Raw genomic sequence first — 12,896 nt, 5'->3', positions numbered from 1 at the left:
TGTTAGGAAAATAGTTTTGACCTTGTGGATTTCTGAAAGCATCTTGGGAGTCTGTAGGGGGCCCCTGGACCACACTTAGAGAACTGAGGGCCTACTGAATTCTTTACTCTTTCCTTGCTTCATGTCCCAAATCTGGAAGGCTGTATGCAGCCTTTCTCTGAGGCTTGTGTTCTTTGCAGGGGTCTTCGGGCCTCTGAAGGGCCCGTGAGTGGGAGTGCATGACGTGGTGGTCTCTGAAACAGGTTTATTTCGTGGCTTATGGAGAGCGCAGACCACCATGGAGGGGAGGAGGGGTTTGGTCTGCCTGTCCTTAAAGCCGGGAGATGGGTGGAGACTCTGTGGAGGACCATCCGGCCAGGGGTTCTATAGGTCAGTGGCCCTGGGTGGGTGGTGAGAAGCGAGAGGAAGCCGCCCAGCTACCCAGCAGCCTGTGTCCCTCTGGCCCAGCCAACACTGCCGTGCATGACTGTGCCTGGCTCCCACAGACGACGGGGCGCAGGAGACAAGCCTGCATCGTGGGTGGAACCCAGGCCTGCTCACCAAACCCTGCAGTGGATGGAGTGGCCTGGGATGAATCAGAGAAAGGCACCTCCGAGTGCTTCACTCGGGGAATAACAAACAGAGGGTCTGGAGGCACGAGCTTAGGAGAAAATAGAAACCGATTCAAGGAGAGTCCGTAAGGTTGGGGATGTGACAGGGGCCAGAACTAGCTGCGGAGAGAAGCTGAGGCCACTGACCTATGAGAACAGTGTCCCAGGGGCAGCCGTGCCTTTCTTTCCCGGGGGGTCTGTTGGCAACACCGGGTTTGGCTCAACCGTAATTACTCTGTTTCTCCTCCTGCCTGAACCTGGCTATCAACCTTGCCTGGTGTGGCCTCCCTTCTGCCCTGAAACCAAATCCTGTGTAGCGTGCAGAGTGTGGTTCAGACTGTGCATCCTTCCCTGGTACGCCGGCTGCAGGTTCCTTCCTGCTGCGATTGGCCGCACCACTGGGAAGACGCCTTAAATTGAGACCACGTCTTCTGACTGTTATGTAACCTTCCCTATGGAAACACCTGGTGCAGTAGATCAGCTCCCTGAGGACAGGAGGGTGTGACTTTCTCATTGGAAACACCTGGTGCGGTAGATCGGCTCCCTGAGGACAGGAGGGTGTGGCTTTCTCGTTATGCTCATGACTGTTGATCCAGCACTTTGTTATTGCCTGCTATGTGCGTCTTGGGGATACAGCTCCTGTCTTTGAAAAGCCTGCAGGGAAGTGGGTAAGACAGCCCCAGAAATCAGGCAGGAGTAGATGCACCCAGAGGCCCGTGGGAGCATCTAAGTCCAGGACCAAGTCTGCTTGCTTTCTATTGTGGGCCTTGCCTGGCACAGTGCCTGGACATAGTAGGTGTGCAAGAAATTGAATGAGACATTGGGGTGCGTTCAGGAGCCCATCAGTAATGTGGGACATGGGGATGGGGAGAGGTGAGCCAGGGCGGGAGGCTGGGCTCAGACCATGGAAGGCCAGGCCTCCCTGCCTCCCTCACATGCTGGAACTTTGCCCTCCAAGATGGGGTGGGACTTAGTCACACTTACCTTTTCTATTGACCACATGGCCGGTGCTTGCTGAGCAGAGGTTTGTTCACCGCCTACTGGTCCGTGTCTCTTCACTGGCTCTGAAAGGACATCATAGCTCCATCTTGGACTTGGGTCCACGGAGATGTCCTGTCTCGGGACCTGGCCTGGCAGGGCTGCCTGTGGTGGATCAGGGAAGAGATCTCTGGGAGGCAGAGATGGCAGGCTAGGTGTGTCACCCTCTGCCACTGCGGGGTGAGGCCGGATGGGCTGCAGGGTCTGGTAGACGTCTGGAAGTCCTCCCTGACCTTCACACTGTGGTCACCCTAGTGACCAAGCTCAGGCCGGGGCTGACCAGAGGAAGGATGGAAAGACAGACTTTTCCTAGAAAACAGCCTTCTTGCTAAGGCTTTCTGTAAACCATTTAATACCTCCAGGGACCTCCCGGGAAATGTGCTGGAGTACTGTTCCTACTTTTCCTTTGAGCAGGGAAAAGACAAAGTGGGCCAGCTGGAGACGGGCCATGCTGGACTCTGCACCCCCCAGCTCTCAAAGGGAGAGGGGGTGCCTGGACTCCTGGTTCTGTGTCCACTGAGGTGCCTGGTGCCTGTGCCTGTGAGAGCTGGTCCTGTGGTGCAGGGACGGCTCTAAGCCACTGTCCTACAGCCCAGGCGGTGGCAGCAATCACTAGGAAAACCCCATGGCGTTGCCTTTGGGAGCTCTTTTTCTGGTTCCAAATTGTATGGGGGGGCAAGAGGTGGGCAAGAGCCACGGCCCTGGCCCTCTGGGGTGCTCTCTGCTGCCCTGTGAGGGTCCAGTGACCTCACTTTCTGAGGGGCATTTCTGATGGGCCGGGCAGTGTGACACAATGGAAAGAACCAGACACAGGCCTCAGCCTCCTTCCCTGAGTCTCACTTGCCAGTGAGGATGGAGATTCTTAGACCTGCCCATTAGAAAGAAGAGTGGGTTCCTCCCTGAGCCCCCACGTCGTTCTGGAGGAGTGTGACCCTCCCAGATAAAAGATCAACAAGAGCAGCCCTCTGTTCACCAGGGAGCCCCCAAATACTAGTGAATTGATAGTGTTGCCGTGGCAACAATTCATCCCCGTACAACCCAGGCAGATGGAGATGGGGAAAGGGACAAAGATGTCCTTCTGTCCTGCTGGTGACCTGCTTACCATTCTGACGCTAAACCTAATGGCAGGAAGGACAGTGGAAGGACTCTCTTTGGTGGCCAGGATGTCGATGCCGATGACGATACGGGTTCACCATTTCTTAGGCTAACCTTTTACGTGCATTATTCCATTTCAGTCTTTTCAGATAGGCACTGTTACTATTGTCCCATCCACAGAGGAGGCGGGGTTGAGTAAACAGCCAGGGTCACACAGCCAGCACGCGGAAGAGGCAGAAGCTGGACCTGGGGCTGTGAAGTCCCAGCAGGTCCTGGGCAGGACCCTCCCTGGCATTGTATTCAGAAACCTCAGTTCCCCCCGTGTGAAGCGCTCAGGCGGCCCATGGAAGGATGCTTGTTGTCACCCGAGGCCTCTGTGACGTGGGACCCACGGCAGCCGGCTTTGTTCATCGGCTGCTTGCTCGGCGCCAGGCTCCACGTGCCCACCTGTGAGACAGTGTCTGCAGTTGGTATTCCCGTCTCACTCCAGGACGCCTTTCTCCAATGAGGGACGAGGCTTGCCTCCCTCCCCACCATTAGGCAGTGGCAGAGCTGGGCTTTAGCCTCTGCTTTTTCTCGGCCACGCAGGGAGGTAGCTCAGAAGGGTGGGGCCGTGGAGGGAGGGAGAGCTGCTCTCAGCCACGGCTCCCGACGTGCAGAGCTGCCAGTTGTCCTGCCCACAAACCTGCCCGCTGCAGCGGCTTTGCGATTCAGCAGTCCCCATAGCTGCTGCTTTTCTGAGGTGCATAGGGAAGCAGCTATGCCCAGCTGCTTGGGCCAACTGGCCCTGGAGCTCCCCGGGTCCACCCCAGGGCCTGCAGCGATCAGGGGCCTGGTTCTGATGGCAGACTGTATAGGCTGGGCAGGGATAAGACACAGGTTTCCCTAGGACCGCAGCATGGCCCTGGTGCTACCCCAGGTGGGTCGTCTGGGTGCTGAGTGTTGAGCACTGGGTCAGATTTCTATTCCTCCAGAGGCCGCGGGCCTGGCTCCTCCTGGCTCTTGATTTACACAGCTTTGCTCTGACCATCCCTGGTACAGTTTGAGCAGATTGGATTTCCCTCTTCTCAAAACCGGTCACTTCTTTCCTTCTTTTACTTCCCCTTTACGAAAGCCGGTTTGCTCGGATTTACCCTCCAGGGCTCAGCCCTTCCTTCAGATGCTCTCGTACTCCTTTCATCTTAGCTGAAGTCCTTTCACAAACAGCTGGCTTCCATTCATTTGGAGAGCATGTCTATGCATGAAAGGAATTACGCACCCAGCGGGGATCACTAAGAGCAACAATACTGTGTTGTGTTAAATCTAGGACAAAGTGTGATGTCGATTGTAAGATGCACCCAATTTCAGAGATGTTACGTCATGAAGAAGATGTGCATTTAAATTACTAAAAGCACAGGGCTTCCCCGGTGGTGCAGTGGTTGAGAATCCGCCTGCCAATGCAGGGGACATGGGTTCGAGCCCTGGTCCGGGAAGATCCCGCATGCCGTGGAGCAACTAAGCCCGTGTGCCACAACTACTGAGCCTGTGCTCTAGAGCCCTCGAGCCACAACTACTGAGCCCGTGAGCCACAACTACTGAGCCCACGAGCCACAACTACTGAGCCCGCATGCCATAACTACTGAAGCCCACGTGCTACAACTACTGAGCCCACGTGCCACAACTACTGAGCCCGCGTGCCGCAACTACTGAAGCCCACGCACCTAGAGCCCATGCTCTGCAACGAGAGAAGCCACCGCAATGAGAAACCCACGCACCGCAACGAAGAGTAGCCCCCACTCGCCGCAACTAGCAAAAGCCTGTGCACAGTTATGAAGACCCAACGCAGCCCAAAATAAATAAATAAATAAATGAATGAGTGACCAAAACACAGAATGCAGAGATGCTCACAAATACGGTGTATGGGGAGGGTTTTGTGCTAACGTGTGTCCAGGAGTCGTCAGTGAGAACCATTCCAAACCTGCCTGTGTCGTGGGGTCGAGGTTGGCAACCAAGTGATAAAACCCAGGAAGAGTCCTTGCCTGGCAGCGCCCTGGCACACGTCATAGAGTCCTGGCGTGTTGTTGCTGATGGGAGCTGGTCCAGTCCTGTCCCAGGAATCCTCTGGGGAAGGTTTGCTCAACTCCATCCCTGACACACCGAGTTTAAATTCTGGATGAGGCCCGGGAAGCTGTACTTTATAAACTCCTTGTGGTACCCCCTCATCTCTGGTGGAGCACCCAAGGCCAGGGAGGGGAGGGGGCCGGCGCGTGCGGAGCAGATGCTGACTGGCCTTCCTGGCCTCTGAGCCGTGTGGCCTCCATGAGAACTTCAAGTTCATCTCCTTTCATGAGTGTCCCTCTGCTCTTTCCCTTCAGAGGACACTGCCTTCCAGTGGAGGTCAGGGCCCTGGCCTCTGCATTTGCAGGGTTCAGTCGAGGAGGTCGCCCTGGTCTCGGGCTGCCCCATCAAGCAGGGGTCCGACAGTGTTCCACTGACTGGACTGTTTCGTTTGACAGATGTTGACAAGCACCTACTAGGTGTGAGCGAGCATGCTTGGGTTTCCGGGCAGGGTGGGTCTCCAAGCACCAAGGTCAGGGGATGCCAGGCTGCGTGGGTGGCGCCCTCGCTGAGGTGGCCTCTCCCTCCTGCAGGGCCTGTGGGAGCAGTGCCAGCTTCTGAAGAGCGCCTCGGTGTTCGCCCGCTGCCACCCCCTGGTGGACCCCGAGCCTTTCGTGGCCCTGTGTGAGAGGATGCTGTGCACGTGTGACCGGGGGCTGCTGTGCGCCTGCCCTGTGCTCCTGGAGTACGCCCGGGCCTGCGCCCAGCAGGGGATGCTGCTGTATGGCTGGACGGACCACAGCCCCTGCCGTGAGTCAGCATGGGACCCCCACCGGCGGGGGTGAGCGGTGTCCGTCCGGCTGTCACACCCCAACCAGCCAGTGCCTGCCAAGACCCACATCCCGGGAACCAGTTCCCGCCTGGATCCTGCTCTGTCCCCTGGTCACAGAGCAAGTCCCCTCCCTACCGGCTTTGAGGAGGCTTGAAAGGCCCCCCCAAAAGCCCCCACGTTACTTCTCCTGCCTCTGTTCTCACTCCCCGTCTTCCTCGCTTGCCCGTGAGCAAATCCATCCCCTGGACTCAAACACCGTTCCTGGCTCCGAGGGGAATCGCAGCAGTTAAAGTCTGAACCAACTGGGAGCAGGGCGGTGGCCGAAGTGTCCCCGGGGTGATCTTGGGATCCTGGCAGGCTTTTATCAAGTTCCTCCCTTTCATTTAATCCCTTCTCTCTTCCGGCGGGTGTCACCATCCCTCCCCCTCTCCCTCTAATCTCGTGGGTCCCTAGTCATTGTCATTGTCGCCACCCCCAAATTATCCTGATTAAGTACGAGCTTCTCCAGTCACCTTGCAGGCAGCCTCCTGTCCCCGCCGCGACTTCCCACAGATCACAGGGGGCACAGACTGTGGAGGGGAGCAGCCCAAATACACTGCACACATGCGTGTTTTTCAGCTTACAAATCAGAGCTGTCCATCTTTGCTGTGGGGTGTGAGAAGGGTGGTTATTGGCAGCAGCGTTCTCCTCTGGAAGGGGGAGTGGCTGTTGTTTTAGGTCTTTGAAGAAAGGATGGGGAGATGCCTGAGGTATCTTGGAGGACAAGTGGTTTGGGATGCTGGGATGCTCTGGCCCTTCTGGTCCTTCAGCCTGAGCGTCAGTCAGCAGCAGGTGAAGAGAAGAGAGAAAGGAGAGCTGTCCTTGTCCATGAGGGGCTGGGTCCAGCGGGAGGACGGAGGCTCAGGTGATGCGGCTGCCAGGGCTGTCCTGCCTCAGTGGACATAGATAGAAATGAACATGCCTTGTGTGGGGCGTGGCCGTGAGGCTGCGTGCCCAGTGCTGGGTGGGGCATCTGACTGGGCCCTATTTCTTGAGGAAGAGGAACCCTCAGAGGAGGGATGGGATGGAGGACACCATTTACCCCTTGCTTGGCCTTGGGGGCCTTGCATTTTAAGCCGGGGACGTTGGCCCCTGGGGTGCCACTGAGGTGGAGATGGTCCCTGAAGACAGAGGGGGGCAGACAAAGGGGGCACAGCGACTCTGAGCACCACGTGGCTTGTGAGATGCTGCCCTGGAAGGGAACAGCTCCCGGCAGACTCCTGAGTTTTCCATTTCAGGACCGGACTGCCCCGCGGGCATGGAGTACAAGGCATGCGTGTCCCCCTGCCCCAGAGACTGCCGGAGCCTGCACATCAGTGAAGTGTGTCAGCAGCAGTGCGTGGATGGCTGCAGCTGCCCTGGTAATGACTTCCCACTTCACTTACAGATCCGAGACCTCGCCAGTGCCCTTGGCTTGGGGAAGCCGGATGAAGGCCACCTGTGCCTGTTCCCCATTGCCGACATCAGAGGCCTTTGATTTATTTTTTTAAAGTCCTTGTATGGAGTGGTGAGGATCGAGCTGGTATTTATTTCTAATTTATGTTTTCCTGTTGCACTGTATCCATGAAAGCACGTGTGTCTGGGGAATAGAAGGATGGTCTGGGCTCCAAGAGTGACTTTGTTTGGGGAGCACGTGGCCCTATCTGAGCTGCAGTGTTTTCTCAGTTAAGCGTCAGGGAATTGTCTGGGAGAAGGATAGTCTCAACTGTTTCCTAGGTTTGTCGTGTGAGCTCAGCTGAAAAAGAACTTTGCATCAGGAAGTCTTTCTCAGGAGAGACCTTGTGAGCTTTGGTGAAAAGTTCTGGTTAAGTACTGAGAGTGAGTCTTGTGTGTTTTGAATCACGACTTCTCTACTGGAGGAACTTGAACAAAACCCTTGCCTCCGTTTCTTCATCTGATAGGATGGAGATAAATTATCTTCCCCCTCTCTCCCACTGCATTGCCGTGAAAGATAAACATAGCACAAGTTCTTTGAGCTTCCTGGAAGAAGCCTTCAGGCTAGACTCACGGCTTCCCTACTGGAAGGCCTTTGAACAAACCTGTTTCCCCCATGTCTTCGTCACTAGAGTGGAGATAAATAGCCCTCCTCGCTCTCATTGCAAACCGTGAGTGAAAGATAAGCATCGCAGAGCGAGTCCTTTGAGCTTCCTGCAGGAAGCCCAGAGTTGATGATCGCCCCGGGGGCTTCTGTGGTTGTGAGATGAGTAATGATGATGCCAAGGTCGAGTCTTTTTGCCTTGTTCCCGTTGACCCAGAGGGACAGCTCCTTGACGAAGGCCGCTGTGTGAAAAGTGCCGAGTGTTCCTGCGTACATTCTGGGAAGCGGTACCCTCCGGGCGCCTCGCTCTCGAGAGACTGCAACACCTGGTAATTGGGGCCGAGCAGTGTGGTCTGCGAGAGCTGCCCAGGTCTGTGGGAGGGGCAGCTGGGCCGGCAGGGGCAGTGAGGGCACCGGCAGGTAGAACAGGACCTGGCCTGGGCTGGGGGTGGTTTGGGGAAGGGTGTGGAGGCTGATGATGGGGAGCAAGGATTATATACAGATCGGCCTGGATGAGGGGAGCTGGGGGTGGTGGTGAAGGCCCCTTCGCGTGCAGACAACATCTCTAGCTTTCCCCCCAGCCATGCTTTAATAAGTGACTCTCTCTCCCTGTTCCCTCTGCTTTGCTTGAGCCGTTTCCTCCAGAAGCCCCTCTGGTGTTCCCTGGGCTGGGTCTGTCTGTCCCCTGCAAACGGGGAGAGGAGAACGCCTCCAGACCTCTTCGCTGGTTACCTTTCCCTACTGGGCATCTTGCAGGAGTCTCAAGGGCTGCCCAGCATGGGCCAGGGTGTTACCCCTGTCAGCAGCCCGCCCTTCCTCCGGTCTTCTACCAGCTGTGTGTGTGTACGCATATGTGCGTGCGTGTGTGTGTGTGTGTGTGTGTGTGTGTGTGTGTGTGTGTGTTTGGAATTTGACTTAGTGCCTGGGTAGACCCCCTAGGTTTCCCTCTTCTTCTATCTGTCTGTTGGGGTTTCTTCCCCTTGGCATTGTCTCCATGATTCCTCTGTGGCCAGAGCCCCTTCCTGTATACCTTCAGCCTCATGAAGCCCCCTCAGGCGCGAGCGCCTTTCTTCTCTCAGACCTGTCCCCTGGGGCTGTGGGATGGGCAGTGCACTCTCTAAATCCATTCAGGGATCCTGCGTTTGCAGACCCACCTGTAACCCGTGCTTCTCTCCCCAACAGCATTTGCCGAAACAGCCAGTGGGTCTGCAGCAACGAGGAGTGTCCAGGTAGGTGAGCTTCTCCTCCCCTCTGCCCTCTTCCCAGTGGAGAGGTACAGCCTCCCTTCCTAGACTTGGGAGGACCACCTGGCCAGGCAGGGAAAGGTGGTCTCTGCACAGGTTGGATGCAACCCCCGACCACAGCTCCAGTGCAGAACCAGCTGTGCTAACCCTCTCCTCCCGGAAGCAGGAGAGGGAGGTCCCCCAGCAACCGAAAGGGGAGACTGCACCTGGGAACCCTTTCATTGTCCTTTTCCCTTCACCTGTTTGCCCAAAGGATTACGGTTGAACGTGCTGTGAAAACTGCAAGGTCACAGGTGACTAAACAAAGATGAAGCAAATTCCTTGGAAAATTAAGAGGAAGAAGGGCCTGGTAATTCTTTAAGCTAGAAGTGAGAAATTTCTGGAATTTTCTGGAATGCCTTATCCAAAGATCTTGGGAGGATCCAAGAGCTAGGAAAACCAGGTCACTCAATGATCCCTCCTACCCTGTCCCTGCCCTGGAAAATCTACTTAGGAAAAGTTTCCTTATAATTTCTGCCCTTTACTTTCTCCTCTGTTTAGCCCCAACTCTATTCTATCTACTGCAAATTTTACCCATTCAAAGCTCCCTCTGCCTCACCTTCCCGATGACCCTGGCTCTTCTCCTGATGCTTCTCCCCTTTTGGTCAGTCGTGTGATGTTTGCTATGTGTTAGGCATGGTGTTCAGTACTTTACATGTATTACATCATCACCACAACCTATGAAGAAGGTGCAATTTATTCTCATTTTACAAAGGAGGAAACAGATCCAGAGAGGTTAAGTAACTCACCCAAAGTCACACAGCTGCTATGAGACAGAGACAAGATTCAAACTCACAACCACCTGACTTCTATTTTGCCTTTCCCTTTACTCTCCTTCCTAGTGCTCGATCCATCCCTTTGCAGGAGGATCATTGCCATCGTTCATGAACCCTGGAGAGGCCCCATGCTTAGTTAAAGACCATCTCAGCCTCACTCAAAGGCTGGATACTACTTTGGGATCCCCATGTTTGTAGATTGCAATAAAAGACTGCAAGGCAAATAGCCAAATGATAGGCTCCCCTCCTGTTGGCCCCAAGAGACCACATTGGCTTTGGTGGGCTGGCAGGAGGTTGAGCTTACATACCTGGGATCATATTTGGGGTCTGTGGCTTTAGAGTCACTTAGGACTTATCCAGTGCCCACTATACTGGGAAAATTCTGGAACTAGATGGAAACTAGATGGAAAGTGGGCCCCAGGACTTAGTCAATTAGTCTTGCCCAGGGATGGCCAACCAGCCGTTTATCTTCTGTGCAGTTCTTGAAGGAAGCACAAAGAACAAAAGATGCTCTTGTAAGTGGTATCAGTGCTCCAATTTAACATAATCATACCCTGTGAAAGACCTAAAGAGTAATTTGAAAGCCATGAGGTCGATGTAATGGACCTGTGAAAAAACTTTTAATATCTAGATAATAAGCATTTATTGTGTAAGATCTATGAGGTACAGTGGGTGGAATTAGGAATTTAGCTTACTGTGTTTTGTCAGATTGACTACTGGATTAGGAATTCTTAATAACAACTTCCTATAGGGAGGGTCTTCCTTCCATCCATCCATCCAACCATTCATCCATCCATCTATCCAATCACCTGTCCAACCATCTAACCATCCATCCGTCCATCCATCTACCATTTAATCATCCACCCAACCACCTAACAATCAATCCAACCATCCAGTCATCCATCCATCTACCCATCCATCCATCCACCCATCCGTCCATCCATCCATCCATCCATCCATCCATCCACCCATCCATCCATCCATCCATCCACCCATCCGTCCATCCATCCATCCATCCATCCATCCACCCATCCGTCCATCCATCCACCTACCCATCCATCCATCCATCCATCCATCCATCCATCCATCACGTATCCATCCAACAATTATTTAAAAACCCACTGTGTACATGATGGAATGCTTAGTCTGGAGTAGACAATGTAATCCCCTAGTCTTCAATTCAAAATTTGGGTGGTAACTTTGCTGAGGATGCACGAAATTTTCTTGACGCCTTGATGGGAAGAGAGCTAGTTCCAACTCTGAGGTCTACTGAGTGGTTTGATATTGTGCCAACACAACCAGTAACCTCTTGCTCTGCACGTTCAAAGCCCTGACCCACTTCTTCTAGATCTGGAGCTTAGTTGGTCCTTGCCTCCCTGTCCATTTCTACCTGTAGCACACAGCATATTTCTACACCTGCCGAGAGTCAGCTGGCAGGGGGACTGTCTTATCTCCCAGGGTGAAGATTGCTGGCAGAGCTTCTGATGGGAAGGTTCTGGAAGGGGATATGTCTGGCTCTGCTAGTAAAGCAAAGAGCAGGCTGGGGCTTCTCTGCAGTCCCTGGAGGAGCTGACATTGTGATTCTTAGAAATAGAGATCTGGGTTTTGATTCCCTGGAGTAAGATGAGAGTGTACTAGTTGTCTATTACTGTATAACAAAGGGCCCCCAAACTTAGCAAACAACAAACATTTATTATCTCAGAGTTTCTGTACGTCTGGAATCTGAGTGTGGCTTAGCTGGGTACCTCTGGTTCAAGATTTCTCATGAAATTGCAGTCAAGTTGTTGACTGGGGCTGTGGTCTCATCTGAAGGTTCCTCTGTAGTGAAGGGAATCACTCGGAAGCTCACTCATGTGGTGGTGGCCAGGCCTTGGTCCCTCACCTTGTGGATCTCCCCTTGGGGCTGCCTCATGATGTGACAGCTGGCTTCCTCTAGGGTGAGTGACCTCAGAGAGAATGAGGCAGAACAGCCAAGACAGAAGCCACAGTCTTTTAAAAACCTGCTCTCCAAAGTGACATCTTTCACTTTGCTGTATTATATTTGCTAGAAACAAGACCACATGTCCAGCCTGCATTCAGGGTGAGGGCATCACACAAGATGTGAATACAGGAGGTGGGGACCATGGAGTGGGGGGGACCTTAAAGTCTACCTAGCACAGAGAACCTCATGTGTGGGAGTGGGAGGGAGAAAACAATCACTGAGGAGAGCGTCGGTCTGCATGGAGAGGGGCTGGAGCGTCTGTTACAGGCTCCTTAGGCCTTCACTGCTCCTGGCACATCTCTGTTCTGGTTAGGATTAGGGCAGCCCCAGGTGCCTGGGGCTCTGCTAATTTAGTTTCCACTGAATCATAAATGTTTGGTTGGGATCAATGAGGAAGGAGCATGCCTGTTAATAGGGACTATTCCTCAAACAAATAAAGCTGTGGTGACAGAATTTCAAACTCCTGGCAGAAGAGTGTGGAAGATACTCTGCTGGAGCTGGGAAGTTTATTTGAGGCCCAAGTCCTATGAACGTGGAAAGGTAGTGTGGTCCTGGGCCTGGGAGCGTGAGCTGTGGACTCAGCCTGGTAGGAGTTCCAGTTCCACCGCTTACCAGCTGGGTGGCTTTTGGCAAGCTGCTTAACCACTTGCAGCCTCAGTTTCCTCATCTGTCAAATAGGATGATAACAGCAGCTTCATCCCATGAGAGCTGTGGTTACTTGACACACAGCAAGTACTCGGTAAACATTAGGTGTTTTCATCGTCACAGCCACAGCTGTTTCATTAAGCAGGGTCAGAGAAGGATGGAGACACGAAGGATCCCGGGATGGGGAGGGGTGGTGCAAAGCAGGGTGTGGCTGGGACAGGTGAGGCACGAGGCAAGACAGAACCTGAGCCTTCCCTGGGCTTGGTGGCATGGAGGCCCACGTTGGGGTTCCTGGAGTCTCACCAGACCTCCTTCAGGCCAGGCCACGCGTCGCCTTTTCCTCTGCTTTCTCCACGTCCAGACCTGGATGTACCTGTGCTCCTCGGCACTTGCCACGTGTGCCCAGTATCCCCATGAAATGAAGCTTATTGGAAACGGCAGCCACCCCTACGGCAGTACTGGCCGGTGTCAAGTACTAGGAACTCTGGAGTCTGACGGAACGCCCACGTTCAAATTCCTCTTGGGCCACTCTGGGGCCTTGG

General features: G+C 54.1%; 1 protein-coding gene across 3 annotated transcripts in view; it reads left to right on the top strand.

Moving 5' to 3' along the window:
• The window catches only part of VWF (von Willebrand factor), a 137,978-nt gene that overhangs the window by 31,814 nt on the left and 93,268 nt on the right, over positions 1 to 12,896 (top strand). For all 3 annotated transcript variants that reach the window (XM_027093341.1, XM_027093340.1, XM_027093343.1), the window contains exons 7-10: positions 5,354 to 5,570; positions 6,870 to 6,992; positions 7,887 to 7,998; positions 8,852 to 8,898. In XM_027093341.1, coding sequence (XP_026949142.1) covers positions 5,354 to 5,570; positions 6,870 to 6,992; positions 7,887 to 7,998; positions 8,852 to 8,898 — 499 coding nt within the window. The remainder of the gene's footprint in view (positions 1 to 5,353; positions 5,571 to 6,869; positions 6,993 to 7,886; positions 7,999 to 8,851; positions 8,899 to 12,896) is intronic.

The sequence above is a fragment of the Aethalodelphis obliquidens genome, unplaced genomic scaffold (assembly GCF_003676395.1).
Source record: "Aethalodelphis obliquidens isolate GAN/ISIS:26980383/991018 unplaced genomic scaffold, ASM367639v1 scaffold83, whole genome shotgun sequence".
Taxonomy (NCBI): Eukaryota; Metazoa; Chordata; class Mammalia; order Artiodactyla; family Delphinidae; genus Aethalodelphis; species Aethalodelphis obliquidens.
The sequence above is the reverse complement of the archived record's forward strand: the minus strand, read 5'-3'. Positions and strand labels throughout refer to the sequence as shown.